This window comes from Mirounga leonina, unplaced genomic scaffold, assembly GCF_011800145.1.
Source record: "Mirounga leonina isolate KUSES-001 unplaced genomic scaffold, KU_Mleo_1.0 Mir_115, whole genome shotgun sequence".
Lineage (NCBI taxonomy): Eukaryota > Metazoa > Chordata > Mammalia > Carnivora > Phocidae > Mirounga > Mirounga leonina.
This window is the reverse complement of record NW_023270268.1, coordinates 52,014,918-52,027,943: the sequence shown is the minus strand read 5'-3', so window position 1 is coordinate 52,027,943 and position 13,026 is coordinate 52,014,918. Positions and strand designations below refer to the sequence as shown.

At 39.3% G+C, this 13,026-nt stretch overlaps 1 protein-coding gene across 1 annotated transcript in view; it reads left to right on the top strand.

Moving 5' to 3' along the window:
- The window catches only part of RARRES1 (retinoic acid receptor responder 1), a 48,578-nt gene extending 36,235 nt beyond the window's left edge, over positions 1-12,343 (top strand). Inside the window, exons 5-6 of the mRNA XM_034997931.1 lie at positions 10,984-11,046; positions 11,582-12,343. Of these exons, the coding sequence (XP_034853822.1) occupies positions 10,984-11,046; positions 11,582-11,728 (210 nt within the window). The 3' untranslated portion in view covers positions 11,729-12,343. The remainder of the gene's footprint in view (positions 1-10,983; positions 11,047-11,581) is intronic.
- Positions 12,344-13,026: the final 683 nt, after the last annotated feature.

Below are 13,026 nucleotides of genomic sequence, written 5' to 3'. Positions count from 1 at the left end.
AATCTAATGTTGATTCTCTTTAGTGTATTTTTCATTTCAGTTATTGTATTCTTCAACTATGATTTGTTCTATTTTTATATTTTCTATTTGTTGAAGATCTCACTAAGTTCATCCACTCTTCAGTCTGGCGAGCATCTTTATGATCATTACTTTGAACTCTTTATCAGATAGAATGCTTATCTCCATTTTATTTGGTCCTTTTTCTGAGGTTTTATCTTATTCTTTCATTTGGAGTATATTCCTTTGTCTTCCCATTTTGCTTGACTTCCTGTGTTTGCTTCTGTGAATTAGTCAGAACAGCTACTTCTAAACTTTAAGGGATAGTCTTGTATATGGTCTTCCCCTGTGTAGACTGTGTACCTGGTGACTTTGGCTGGCCAGCTAGAACTGTGGTATGAGGCCCTTTGTGCTGAGGTTGTCCTGGTGGGATGGCTGGAGCTGAAGTGGGCATGGGCTGGAGACGTCCCAGGCTCTTTGCAGAGAGGGTGCCCTGGCACGTCACCTACAGCTGAATTGGGGACAAGTTGGAGTGGGGGGGAGTGGCTTTCTGCACAGAAGGCATCCTGGCAGGACAGCTGTAGCTGAAGTGGGTACAAGCCAGGGGGTGGTCCCAGGGTGCTCAGCATAGGGCACCCGGGCAGGGCAGCTAAAATTGAGGTAGGTGTGGGCCAGGGTGTCCCAGGGTGCTACATGCAGGGAGTGCTCTGGCTGGAGCCAAGATGGGGCACATGCCAGTGTGTTCTGTGGGTGCTCTACACAAGGGGTGCCCTAGTAAGTCATCTGGAGCCGAAGCAGGTGCAGGCCTGGCATGTTTCAGGGTGTTTTGCACCTTGTCGCCTTGGTGATATGGCTGGAGCTGTAGTGGGTGCTGTCCTGAGGTGTCTGGTATGTGCTATACTGGGGCCATCATGGTGGGATGGCTGGAGTTCAGGCTGTTGGGGGGAGCCTGTTTGGGGGGACAGCTGGGGCTGGTGTGGCTAGGAGCTCTGGGCTCAGTAAAGGCAGTCAGCTGGCCAGGGTTACTGTACCCTGCTCCCATCCTTCCATGATCAAGGTGGAAGGCGCGGGGGGAAGGGGGATATAAACTTTAGTGTGTGCCAGTCCCTCTGACCCTGGAGAGCATTCCTGCAGCTCCTCTAGGGCGGTTTCCTTTATACTCTTGTTTTTTTAATCCATGGCTTTTTTTTCTGTCAACCGGGCAGAGGGATTGCAATGGTGCAGCCAACTAGGGTGCTGGACAGTACTCCCATCTGCACTATCAAGGTGGGGGGGGGGCATAAATGACTCTCACCAACCTCTCCAACCCCAGAGAATGTTCCAGGGGTTCCCTGATGTTTGGAAGACACTCAAGGGCTAGTTTCTTTAAATTCTAATTGCCCTTTTAAACCGTGGTTTTTCTGTGGCCCAGGGCACAGAAAAATTTGTTCCCAGTCCCTCAGTATCATCCGCCTCACTGCACTTTGCATCCTTGAGGCTGGGGTTCCCACGGTTACAGTGTCTCCATCTTTCCTGCTATTCTCTCTGGAACCCCTTTATCCTTTGTTATTCCAAAGCTTTTCCATCAGCTCTCAAAGTTCTTTAAGAGGAACTGTTCTATATGGAGGTGTTGACTCAGTGTATCCATGGAGGAGGTGAGTTCAGGGTCTCTGACCCTCACACCATGTCAAGTAAGCATTATTAATGCCAGTAAGTTTGGTGTGTTGTTCAAAAGCCACTTGTAAAATAGATGAGATATATAGGTTTTTGACAGAGAGAGACACAGCGAGAGAGGGAACACAAGCAGGGGGAGTAAGAGAGGGTGAAGCAGGCTTCCCCGTGGAGCAGGGAGCCCAATGTGGGGCTCGATCCCAGGACACTGGGATCATGACCTGAGCCGAAGGCAGATGCTTAACAACTGAGCCACCTAGGCGCCCTGAGAAATATAGGTTTTTATTAATTATCAAAATGAACACATTACTTTCCCTTTATAGAATGCTTTTAATGGAAACTACCATTTATTTTATTTTATTTAATTTTTTTTGAAGATTTTATTTATTTATTTGACAGAGAGAGACACAGTGAGAGAGGGAACATAAGCAGGGGGAGTGGGAGAGGGAGAAGCAGGCTTCCCGCGGAGCAGGGAACCCGATGCGGGGCTTGATCCCAGGACGCTGGGATCATGACCTGAACCGAAGGCAGACACTTAATGACTGAGCCATCCAGGCGCCCCTGGAAACTACCATTTAATTGATTGTTACTAGTTGAACAATAGATTGTTCAAGTCAGGATGTCACATAAAACTTTATCTACCTCTTTCTGGCTCTCTCTTTTATCCACCAAGATGATTACATCCACAAGAGACTTTTACCTTAACTGAAAGTTTAGGGGAAACTTGGTTTACAGTGTAGAAAATGATGTCAAGATAATTTAGAACTAATTGTAATGAATGTGAGAGAAAAACACAGCAAGAATACAGCAATACAGACACAACAGAGGAAAAAAATGGATTTTTTCAAACATTTTTTAATTATTTTATTGATTTATCTTATTATTCAAGTATAGTTGACATAATATATTACATTGGTTTCAGGTAAACAATGTAGTGATTCAACAAGATTGTACATTAGTGCTCATCACAGTATAGTCACCACTTCATAATACATTATTTAATATTATTGACTATATTGCTTATGCTCTGTTTTCCATTTCTGTGACTTATTTATTTTATAATTGGAAGTTTGTACCACTTAATCCTCTTCACCTATATCCCCATCCTTCCCACCTCCCTCCCCTCTAGCAATGAGCAGTGTGTTCTGTTTTTATGAGTCTGTTTTGTTGTTTTTTATATCCCATATATAAGTGAAATCATATGGTATGTGTCCTTCTCTGCCTGACTTATTTAAATAGTACTCTTCTAGACTCATCCATGTTGTTACAGATGGCAATTGCATTCTTTTTATGGCTGAGTAAAACTTCCTGGTATATATACACGTCTTTATTACCCACTCATCTATAAATTGATGTTTAGGTTGAATCCATATCTTTGCTATTGTAAATAATGCTGTAATGAATATAGGGGTACATTCATCTTTTCAAATTAATGTTTTTATATTCTTCAAGTAAATACCTGGTAGTGCAATTATTGGATCTTATGGTATTTCTGTTTTTAATTTTTTGAGGAACTTCCATACTGTTTTCCACAGTGGTTGCACCAATTTACATTCCTATCAACAGTGTGCAAGGGTTCCCTTTTCTTTACATATTAGCCAACACTTGTCATTTTGATACTAGCCATTCTGACAGGTGTGAGGTGATGTCTCATTGTGCTTTTGATTTGCATTTCCCTGATGATTAGTGATGTTGACCATCTTTTTATGTGTCCATTGGCCATCTATAGGTCTTATTTGCAAAATGTTTATTCACGTCCTCTGCCCATTTTTTTAACTGGGTTGTTGGAGGTATCTTTGTTTTGTTGTTGTTGCTGTTGTTGTTTTGGTGTTGAATTGAATGAGTCCTTTATATATTTTAGATACTAACCCCTTATTAGATAAATCATTTAGAAATATCTTCTCCCATTCAGTAAGTTGCCTTTTCATTTTGTTGATGGTTATGTTTTCTTTTAGTAGTTTTATGATTTCACATCTCACATTTTTGGCTCTTTAATCCATTTTGAGTTTATTTTTGTTTATGGTGTAAAAAAATCCAGGTTTCATTCTTTTGCATGTAGCTATTCAGTTTTCCCAGCATCACTTCTTGAAAAGACTCTCTTTCCCCATTGTATATTCTTGCTTTCTTTGTTGTAGATTGACCATATAAGTGTGGGTTTATTTCTGGGCTCTTTATCCTATTCCACCAATGTATTTGTCTATATTTGTGCTAGTATCATACTGTTTTAAATACTATGGATTTGTAGTATATCATGAAATCTGGAATTGGGATACTTCCAGCTTTGTTCTTTCTCAAGACTGCTTTGGCTATTTGGAGTCCTTTGTGGTTCCAAACAAAATTTAAGATTATTTGGTCTACTACTATGAAAAATACTGTTGGCATTTTGATAGGGATTGCACTGATTTTGTAGATTGCTTTGGGTAGTAGGGACATTTTAATGATACTCATTCTTCCAATATTCATGAGGATGGTATACCTTTCCATTTGTGTCATCTTCAACTTCTTTCATCAATATCTTGTAGATTTCAGAGTATACATCTTTAACTTCCTTGTTTAAATCAATTCCTAGGTACTTTATTCTTTTACTGGATGGAATGTTTTAATTTTGCTTTCTGCTAATTCATTATTAGTGTGTAGAAATGCAACATAGTTCTGTATATTACTTTTGTATCCTGCAAATTTACTGAAGTCATTTATAAGTTCAATAGTTTTTTGGTGGCGTCTTTAGGGTTTATTATATAGAGTATCATGTCACCTGAAAATATATAAAGTTTTGCTTCCTCCTTACTAAGTTGGATGCCTTCCTTTTATTTTTTTTCTGACTGCTGCAGCTAGGACTTCATATGACTTTATGTTGAATAAAAGTGGTGAGACTGCATATCCTTGTCTTGTTCCTGATCTTAAAGAAAAACTTTTCAGTTTTTCAATATTCAGTTTGATGTTTGCTGTGGGTTTTTCATATGTGGCCTTTATTATGTTGAGATATATTCCCTTTAAGCCTACTTTGTTGAGAGTTTTTTTTATCATGACCAGATGTTGAATTTGCTAAGTATCTTCTCTGCATCTATTAAACTGGTCATATGGTTTTTATCCTTCCTCTTGTTAATGTGAGGTATCACATTGATTTGCAAATATTGAATCACCTTTGCATCCCTGGAATAAATCCCACTTGATTGTGATGAATGATCCTTTTAATGTATTGCTCTATTTAGTTTGCTAATATTTTGTTGAGTATTTTCACATCTATATTTATTAGGCATATTGGCATATAGTTTTCTTGTAGTGTCTTTGGTTTTGGCATCAGGGTAATTCTGGACTCAGGTGAACTTGCTAATTTTCCTTCCCCTTCTATTTTTTTTAATAGTTTGAAAAGAATTCATATTAATTCTTCTTTAAATGTTTGGTAGAATTCATCTGTGAAGCCTTTGGTCCTGGACTTTTGCTTGTGGGGAGATTTTTTTTTTTTTTAACTGATTCAATTTTGTTACTAGTAATCAGTCTTTTCTGATTTCTCTTTCTTTGATTCAGTTTTGCGAGATTGTATTTTTCTAGGAATTTACACATTTAGGTTGTCCAATTTGACATTTAATTTTTCTTATCTCTTATAAACCTTTGTATTTCTGTGGTGTCAGTTGTTATTTCTACTCTTTCATTTCTAATTTTATTTGCGTCTTCTCTCCTTGTTAATGAGTCTGGCTAAAGGTTAATGAATTTTATCTTTTCAAAGAACCAGGTCTTGGCTTCATTGATCTTTTCTATGTTTTGGTGTTTTTTTTTTTTTTTTTTTGTCTTATTTCTGTCTAATCTTTATTTCCTTCTAATGACTTTGAGCTTTGTTCTGTATACACAGTATATTCCATCCAAAAACAGCAGAATACACATTTTTCAAGGCGTACATGAAACATTCTCCAGGATAGACCACGTTTTAGGCTACAAAACAGGTTTCAACAAATTTAAGTCCCATCTGGTCTAATATGTTGATAAAACCTTGTTTCCTTAATTGATTTTCTGTCTGAATGATACATTCATTGATGTAAGTGGGGTGTTAAAGTTCCCTACTATTATTGTGTTTCTCCCTTTATGTCTGCTAATATTTGCTTCATGTATTTATGTGCTCCTATATTAGTCGCATAGATGTTTACAATGTTCTGTGCTCTTGTGGAATTGATTTATCATTATGTAATGCCCTTCTTTGTCTCTTGCTACAGTCTTTGTTTTAAAGTCTATCTTGTCTAAGTATTGCTACCCTGGCTTTTTTGTTACTTCCATTTGCATGCAATGTCTTTTTCCATTACTTCAGTTTCAGTCTGCGTGTGTCTTTAGGTGTGAAGCAAGTCTCTTGTAGGCAGCATATAGATGGGTCTTGTTTTTTTTATCCATTCAGTAACCCTCTGCCTTTTGACTGGAGCCTTTAGAGCATTTAAATTTAATTATTGATAGGCATATACTTATTACTATTTTGTTAATTTTTTTTCTGGTTATTTTTGCAGTTCTCTGGGTCCCTTCCTTTTCTTGCTCTCTTCCCCTGTGGCTTAATGGCTTTCCTTAGTGTTATTCTTGAATTGCTTTCTCTCTACATTTTGTGTATCTATTACAGGTTTTTGATATGTGGTTACCATGGTATTCATATATAGCAATCTATATTAAGTTGATGGTCACTTAAGTTTGAACACATTCTAAAAGCACTAAATTTTTACTCTTATTTTGCATATTTTTTAGTATCTCTTGACTAACTTTTTTTTTTTTTTTTTTTTTTAAGATTTTATTTGTCAGAGAGAGAGAGACAGAACACAAGCAGGGGGAGAGGCAGGCAGAGGGAGAAGCAGGCTCCCCGCCGAGCAAGGAGCCCGATGTGGGACTCGATCCCAGGACCCTGGGATCATGACCTGAGCCGAAGGCAGCCGCTTAACCGACTGAGACACCCAGGCGTCCCTCTTGACTAACTTTATTGAATTTACTACTTCTGCATTTTAACTTCCATACTGGTTTTATTAGTGATTAATCTATTACCTTTACTATTTGTTTTTACCAGTGAAATTTTCATCATTTTCTCCTAGTTATGACCTTTTCTTTTTAAAGAATTCCCTTTAACATTTTTTTGTAAGGCTGGCTAGTGGTAATGAAATCCTTTGATTTTTGTTTGTCCGGGAAACTATCTTTCCTTCAATTCTGAATGATGACCTTGTTAGGTATTCTTAGTTATAGGTGGTTTTTTTTTTTTTTTTTTCCTTTCAGCTGTTCGGTGCATCATACCATCTTCTGGTCTGCGAAGTTCCTGCTGAAATATTAGCTGACAGCCTATGGGGTTTTCCTTGTGTGTAACTATTTGTTTTCTCTTGCTGCCTTAAAAATTCTCTTAATCATTACTTTTTGTCATTGTAATTATTATGAGTCTTGGTGTGGACATTCTTTGTTCATCTTATTTAGGGCTCTCTGTGATTTCTGGATTTGGATGTCTGTTTCCTCAGATTAGGGAAGTTTTCAGCTATTTTCATAATCTTCTCCTTCTGGGATCCCTGTGATGCCAATGTAATTATGCCTGATGAGGTCACAGAGGTCCCTTAACCTACTCTTATTTTTTAGTCTTTTTTTCTTTTTGCTGTTCAGCTTGGGTGCTTCCCCTTACCTGGTCTTCCAGGTCACTGATCCGTTCTTCTGCCTCCTCTAGTCTGCTGTTTCCCTTTAGGGTATTTTTCATTTCAGGTATTGAATTCTTCATCTCTGACTGGTTCTTTTTTATATTTTCTATCATTTTTGTTGAAGTTCTCACTGAGTTCATCCACTTTCTTCAAGTACAGTGAGTTTCTTTATGGCCATTACTTTGATCTCTTTTTCTGTGATTTTGTCTTATTCTTACATTTGGGATATATTCCTCTGTCTCCTCATTTTGTCTAAGTCTTCTGGTCTTGAAATTAGTGGCCTTGTGTAGAAGCAGTCCTGTGGTGTCCTGTACACAATCCCCCCACCCGAGTCTTCAGAGCTGGGTGCTCCAGGGATGTCCCCTGTGTGGGCTGCATGTACTCTCCTGTTTTTGATAAGATGTGATTGCTGTGGGCATGCCACTGGTTGGCCCTCAGATGGCCTTCAGCGCATCTGTTGCAGGCATACAGGGCAGGATTTGCTCTCCATGCTGTTGAGGGTCCTGTCTACAGCAGCTGTGGGATCACTGGTGGGCAGGGCCTGTCCTCAGCATGGCTGGATGCAGTTAGCCATTGCAAAAGCTGTGGGCACCCCAAAGTACAGGGCCTTCTCCCTGCACAGTCAGCAAAGAGGCCCAGCCCCAAGAACTGTGGGCATGCTGGTTTGTAGGGTTATCTCTGCCTCCTGTCCCCAGGGCAGGGGTCGCTTAGAAGGGGCACCAGTTCTTACCAGTGTTGCCTGCTGGGTATGGTGGGTCTGCAGGGGAACTCCAGGGTGGGCACAGGGTCCTAGCAAGGTAGATGGAAAGTATTAGAACTGGCTCCCATAAGCATCTGGCTACCTAGGCTGGGGAGGGCAAGAAAATGGCATCCACCACTTTTGTTCCTGGAGAAATCTCCTGTAGATCCCTGTCCCTTTGGCACATGTCCTAAAATTAGTCACTAAATCCCCTTCAAGTATACCCCAGGTGTTTTGCAAAGTGCTCCTTCTGCACTGTGTTGGACCTTATTATTTAGTGTCCTGGCTCTTGAAGGGCTTCATTTCCTGTAGCCTTCCATCTCTCCCAGAGCCAAGCCCCACTGATTTCATAGCCAAATATTATGGGGACTCTTCTTTCCAGGGTGGATCCCCAGGGCCAGGGGGTCTGGTGTGAGGTCTGATCCTCTCACTCTTCTGTGCTTGTGATATCATTCCCATTTGTGATTAGGCATTGTCAGGGGTCTGGTTCTCCACCATGTCTCCACCTCTTTCTGATGTGGCCTTCTCTCTACAACCAGCTGTCAATGATCTCTGCCAGTCTTCAGGTTGTTTTCAGAGTTAGTTGCAATCCATGCAGTTGTTGCTTCATTGTGTCCACGGAATGAGATGAGCTTGGGATCTTCCTATTGTTCCTTCTTCCTACTCCTTAGGAGCTCTTAACGTCAGTGCTTTCTTTTCATTTGCAATTGTACATGACACATTACCAAACCAACAACCACCAGGACATAGTATGGTCCAAATACAGCAGCTCCATTTCTGTCTTGTTCTAGCCAGTCTTTGATGCCTCTCATCTGTCCATCAATATCACTCACCCAACCTACAAGTGGGAAAATTGGTATAAAAGTAATTGTAGAGTTAAGAAAACAAAAATGCAGAGGGAGTATGGTCACTTAAGTAGAAGCTTTGGCTTTTTTTACCCTGTGAAATTTGGGTTTTAGATAAATAAAAATTGAATATACAACTGGCTTGCTGGGCCACCTAAGGCAAATCACTTCATCTCTTAGGGCCTATTAAATGAGGATTAAGAAACTTAATGAAGTCCTTGAAATTAACATAAATCTAAATCACTGAAGCAATTGGTAAATTTGGTCTCAAAGTTGATACAATTTAGAGTTTCCTTAAAGAAAATTATGCACATATCCACATAGATTTCTGGATTCTGCTACTGTGTAGCCACTAAGGATTTGCATGATCTTTCAGCAAAAGAAGCAACCAGCAACAAGCAAAACAAGAAACTATGTTTAAAAAGTCACTAAGATCAGATCTATATACTGTTCTACAAGACTAGATACAGGATAGTAGGGCTGATAAAGCCAAGACAGTACAGAAGCAGGAAGTGATGGGAGGTGCTCTGTGGCTCAAGGGTATAAAGATTAGTTTTTCCAAAAGCTTTTTCAGTGGGAATTACTTTCTTTACACTCAGGGTTAAAGTCTCCTTTTAATGCAATAATGTAAGGAAGGGCGGGGTTACAAACTCATAGCTCCAAATGAACAAGGCCTGGGAGAAACAAGACTAAAATACTGACCAGCACAATTATCACTTTAGAACTGAAGATAGATGCCATTCCTAATGCCATGAGGACTGTACCAAGGGCAAGGGAGATATGTGCTGGCGACAGAAACAAAAACAAAAACAAAAACAGATGAGGACTTTCCTCACACCCTTAGCCTTTAATATGAATTGAGAAAAGTAAAAGTGGAGCATTGTTTCAACTCTTAAGAATCAATACCAGACACTGTCAGCACCCCAAATTATCCTGTAGCAATCAGCCTGAGGCCTTACCCTGCCTAGAGGGCCCCCCCTGCCGCCAAGGGTGCATTATAGAAGGCTTCTTACCAACCTTATTATTTATTCGACTAGGAAGTCTACTTTGGATGGTATATATTAATAATTTAAGCCTGCTTACTCTCTACTAAAACCACACGGGTTCTGGTGGGGATCATGAGTAATAAAAGGGCACAAACAAAACACTTCTAGTCTGTCTCTAGGAAGATTAGAGTGCTGAGTTACTGGAAGATGTAACAGTAAATCATCAATTTGGATTATAAGGATTTGGCATTTGTGATAATTTGAACAGAAGCCAAGGAGATTATTTCTGAATAACATTAAAAATAATTACTACTTGGCAGAGCTTGCGTTGGTGAGGGCAGCCCAAGCCTGGGCTACTTTGCCAGGCTGGAGTGTGCAGTGTCCCCTGCTGCAGTTTTGTAATAAACCCTGCTTTTTGGGTTGGTGTAAGGGTGCTTCCTCCTGGAGGAGGAAGGATCTATAAAAACAAAAATGGAAAGGTTTAATAATGTTATTGAGGAAGGTCTTAATTAAATGGCACAGGGTTTACAAACATTATAATAACCCAAGTTTTTGTATTAAAAAATATGTAACTGTATTTAGCAAAGTAGTTTATCAAATGGAGTTGGAAACCCATCATTTGTTTCAGGATTTCCTTTTTTGCCTAAAATCTAGGGACTGCTATGATTTCCACCAGAAATGCTATTTTCAAAAACAGAATAAGAAGGCACTCTCCTGAAAAAAACACTTCAAGTTTATAAGTAAAACCAATTTTTAAACATATATATATATGTCAGGGCTAACATATCAAATGGAGGTGCATAGACAGTATCTAGATTCCATAGGTTGTCAAAAGATTCTCCCTATTCCCACAGAACTTAGCCTCTACCAAAACCATACTTATCAGAGAGCAAAAGTGATGGAAAGATATTCAACTAGATTTTCATCTAACTCGGTGACAAAACAGAATCCATGACTTTCATATCTCAATGCAGGCTTCTACCAGAGGAACTGAGGTTCAAATTGAAGAGGCAGCAGGAGATTCAAGGCACTCATCCAAATAGGAATTTAAGATATAAGCCTTCCAAACTCTGAACTAATATAAATCTACGCTATTTATTACACCCACTCTTTTTTTCTTTCTCTAGAAAACAAATGATGATGCAGTTGATTTTGATTATACCGTTCTACTCCATGAATTCTCGACACAGGTAAAACAAAATGGAATGTATGTTACACGGTGGTGGTGGGGGGGCAGTAAAGTATGGTCCAAACTGAGAAGGCCCCTTGAGACCAAAAAGCAAAGCAGGCAGCTCCACATTTACATAGAGTTTGATTCAGGGTAACTTGTTGCCAAGGGGGGTCGGCAGGCAGGGATCGAGGCACTGCACAGCTCTTCTCTGCAAAGTCCAGACTGTTCATTCACAGATCTGATAGAACAAGGGGATGTGCAGCAGCCATTGTGGTGCGGTCAGGGGTCTGATATTTTAACAGACCTCATGGCACCATCTGTGCGGGGTTGGGGGGATCTCTACTAGTGATCAAAATAAGCCTCCCTGCATTCAGGACAGGGCACACATTACCTCCGAGGGGCCTGGAACGTGTTCCTGAGGGAGGTCACTGCCCGGACATGAACAAGACAGAGGGCCAGAGGCTGAGTCAGTATGGCCAGCACTCCTACAGTACAGAACTGTGTTCACCAGAAATTTCTGCAGATCATAATATTTTAGAACTCTTATTTTCTAGGAAATCATTCCCTGTCGTATTCACTTGGTCTGGTACCCTGGTAAACCACTTAAAGTGAAGTACCACTGTCAAGAGCTACAGACGCCAGAAGAAGCCTCTGGAACTGAGGAAGGTTCAGCTGTGGCACCAACAGAGCTTAATTTCTGAAAAGAAAAAAGGATCTGCTTATACCAAATTCTAAACAAAATGACTATACTAAATAGCCTAAATAATTACTCTGATAAAATAGGTAAGGTATAAGGTAGTCTAATATTTGAGAAAGCCTGCAATTACAATACTCAAAAATTAAAAGATGCTTTAATTCTGGGAACATAGGCATACACTGAACTCTGCTCAGTGCTAAACAGTTTCCTCCACGGGTTTCTCAGGGTTTCAGCCCTAAAATCTAAAAAAGTTAGTGTATGCTGTAATTGGATCAATAAGTGTTTAGCAAAACAAAACAAAAATTGATGGTCTCACCTCTGTATTTCTCATTACTGTGAATGTAGTGCAACCAACCATTTTCTATTGCTAAATTCCTTCTACCTAGGATGTAAAAAAGATAATATATCGCAATGAAAGCAAATTGTAGGGAAAATGTTATCAGTTTAGAGGAACTTTACTATTTATCATTCCAAGCAAGTATTCTTTTTTGATATCTACTTTTAAATAAATGTTTACATTTCTATATAAAATGTGTTCACTGTGTTTGTAGAGATTTGTATACATTGGCAAAATTTGTGCTAAACTGAATAAAATTAACTTAATATTGCTTAATTCGAATTTTATAGATAAAAATATAGTGCTTCATGGATAAAGCCAAGTGTCTGCAAATGGAATAGTGATGTAACTGAAATTCTAACAGTTTGCACCCAGTATTGCCCTAAATTAATTTATAAAAGTAAACACAGTATGTACCATAATCAAATTCAGTAGAGTACCTCCCCAAGGCAAGAAGAAGTGATCCAGGAAACGTGGCCATCATTTGCCTTTCAAAATTCGTATCATTTGTAGGGAGGAATTCAAATTTTCTTCTACCCATCAAGGTTCTTCCATCTGGTCTAAGACTTTAATTAATTGATATGAGACAGATTAACAGGAGAAAAAAAACCAGAGAGGCCTAATAATGCAGTTGAGACCCAAAGAAATGACCAAGGCAGGCAGTTTTTATACTTTTTAAACAAACAGAGTATAAATCTATAAGGAATTGGCAGGACAAAGAAAACTTAACTTTGGGAGCCTCAATTAGTAAGGAATTCTAAACAGAATCTGGACTGAGGTAGTAAATTAATAACAAGTAACCAGGGTTGTCTATGTAACCATCTTAGCTCTTAAATTTCCTATCTCTGGTTACGATGTCTCTTTACCTCATGGTATAGAAAGAGTACCTTTTCACATGGGAGATTTATTTCCAGCTTTCAGGAAGACAGAAGAGGATCTGAGTGTCCCTCTTGTATAGTCTGTCT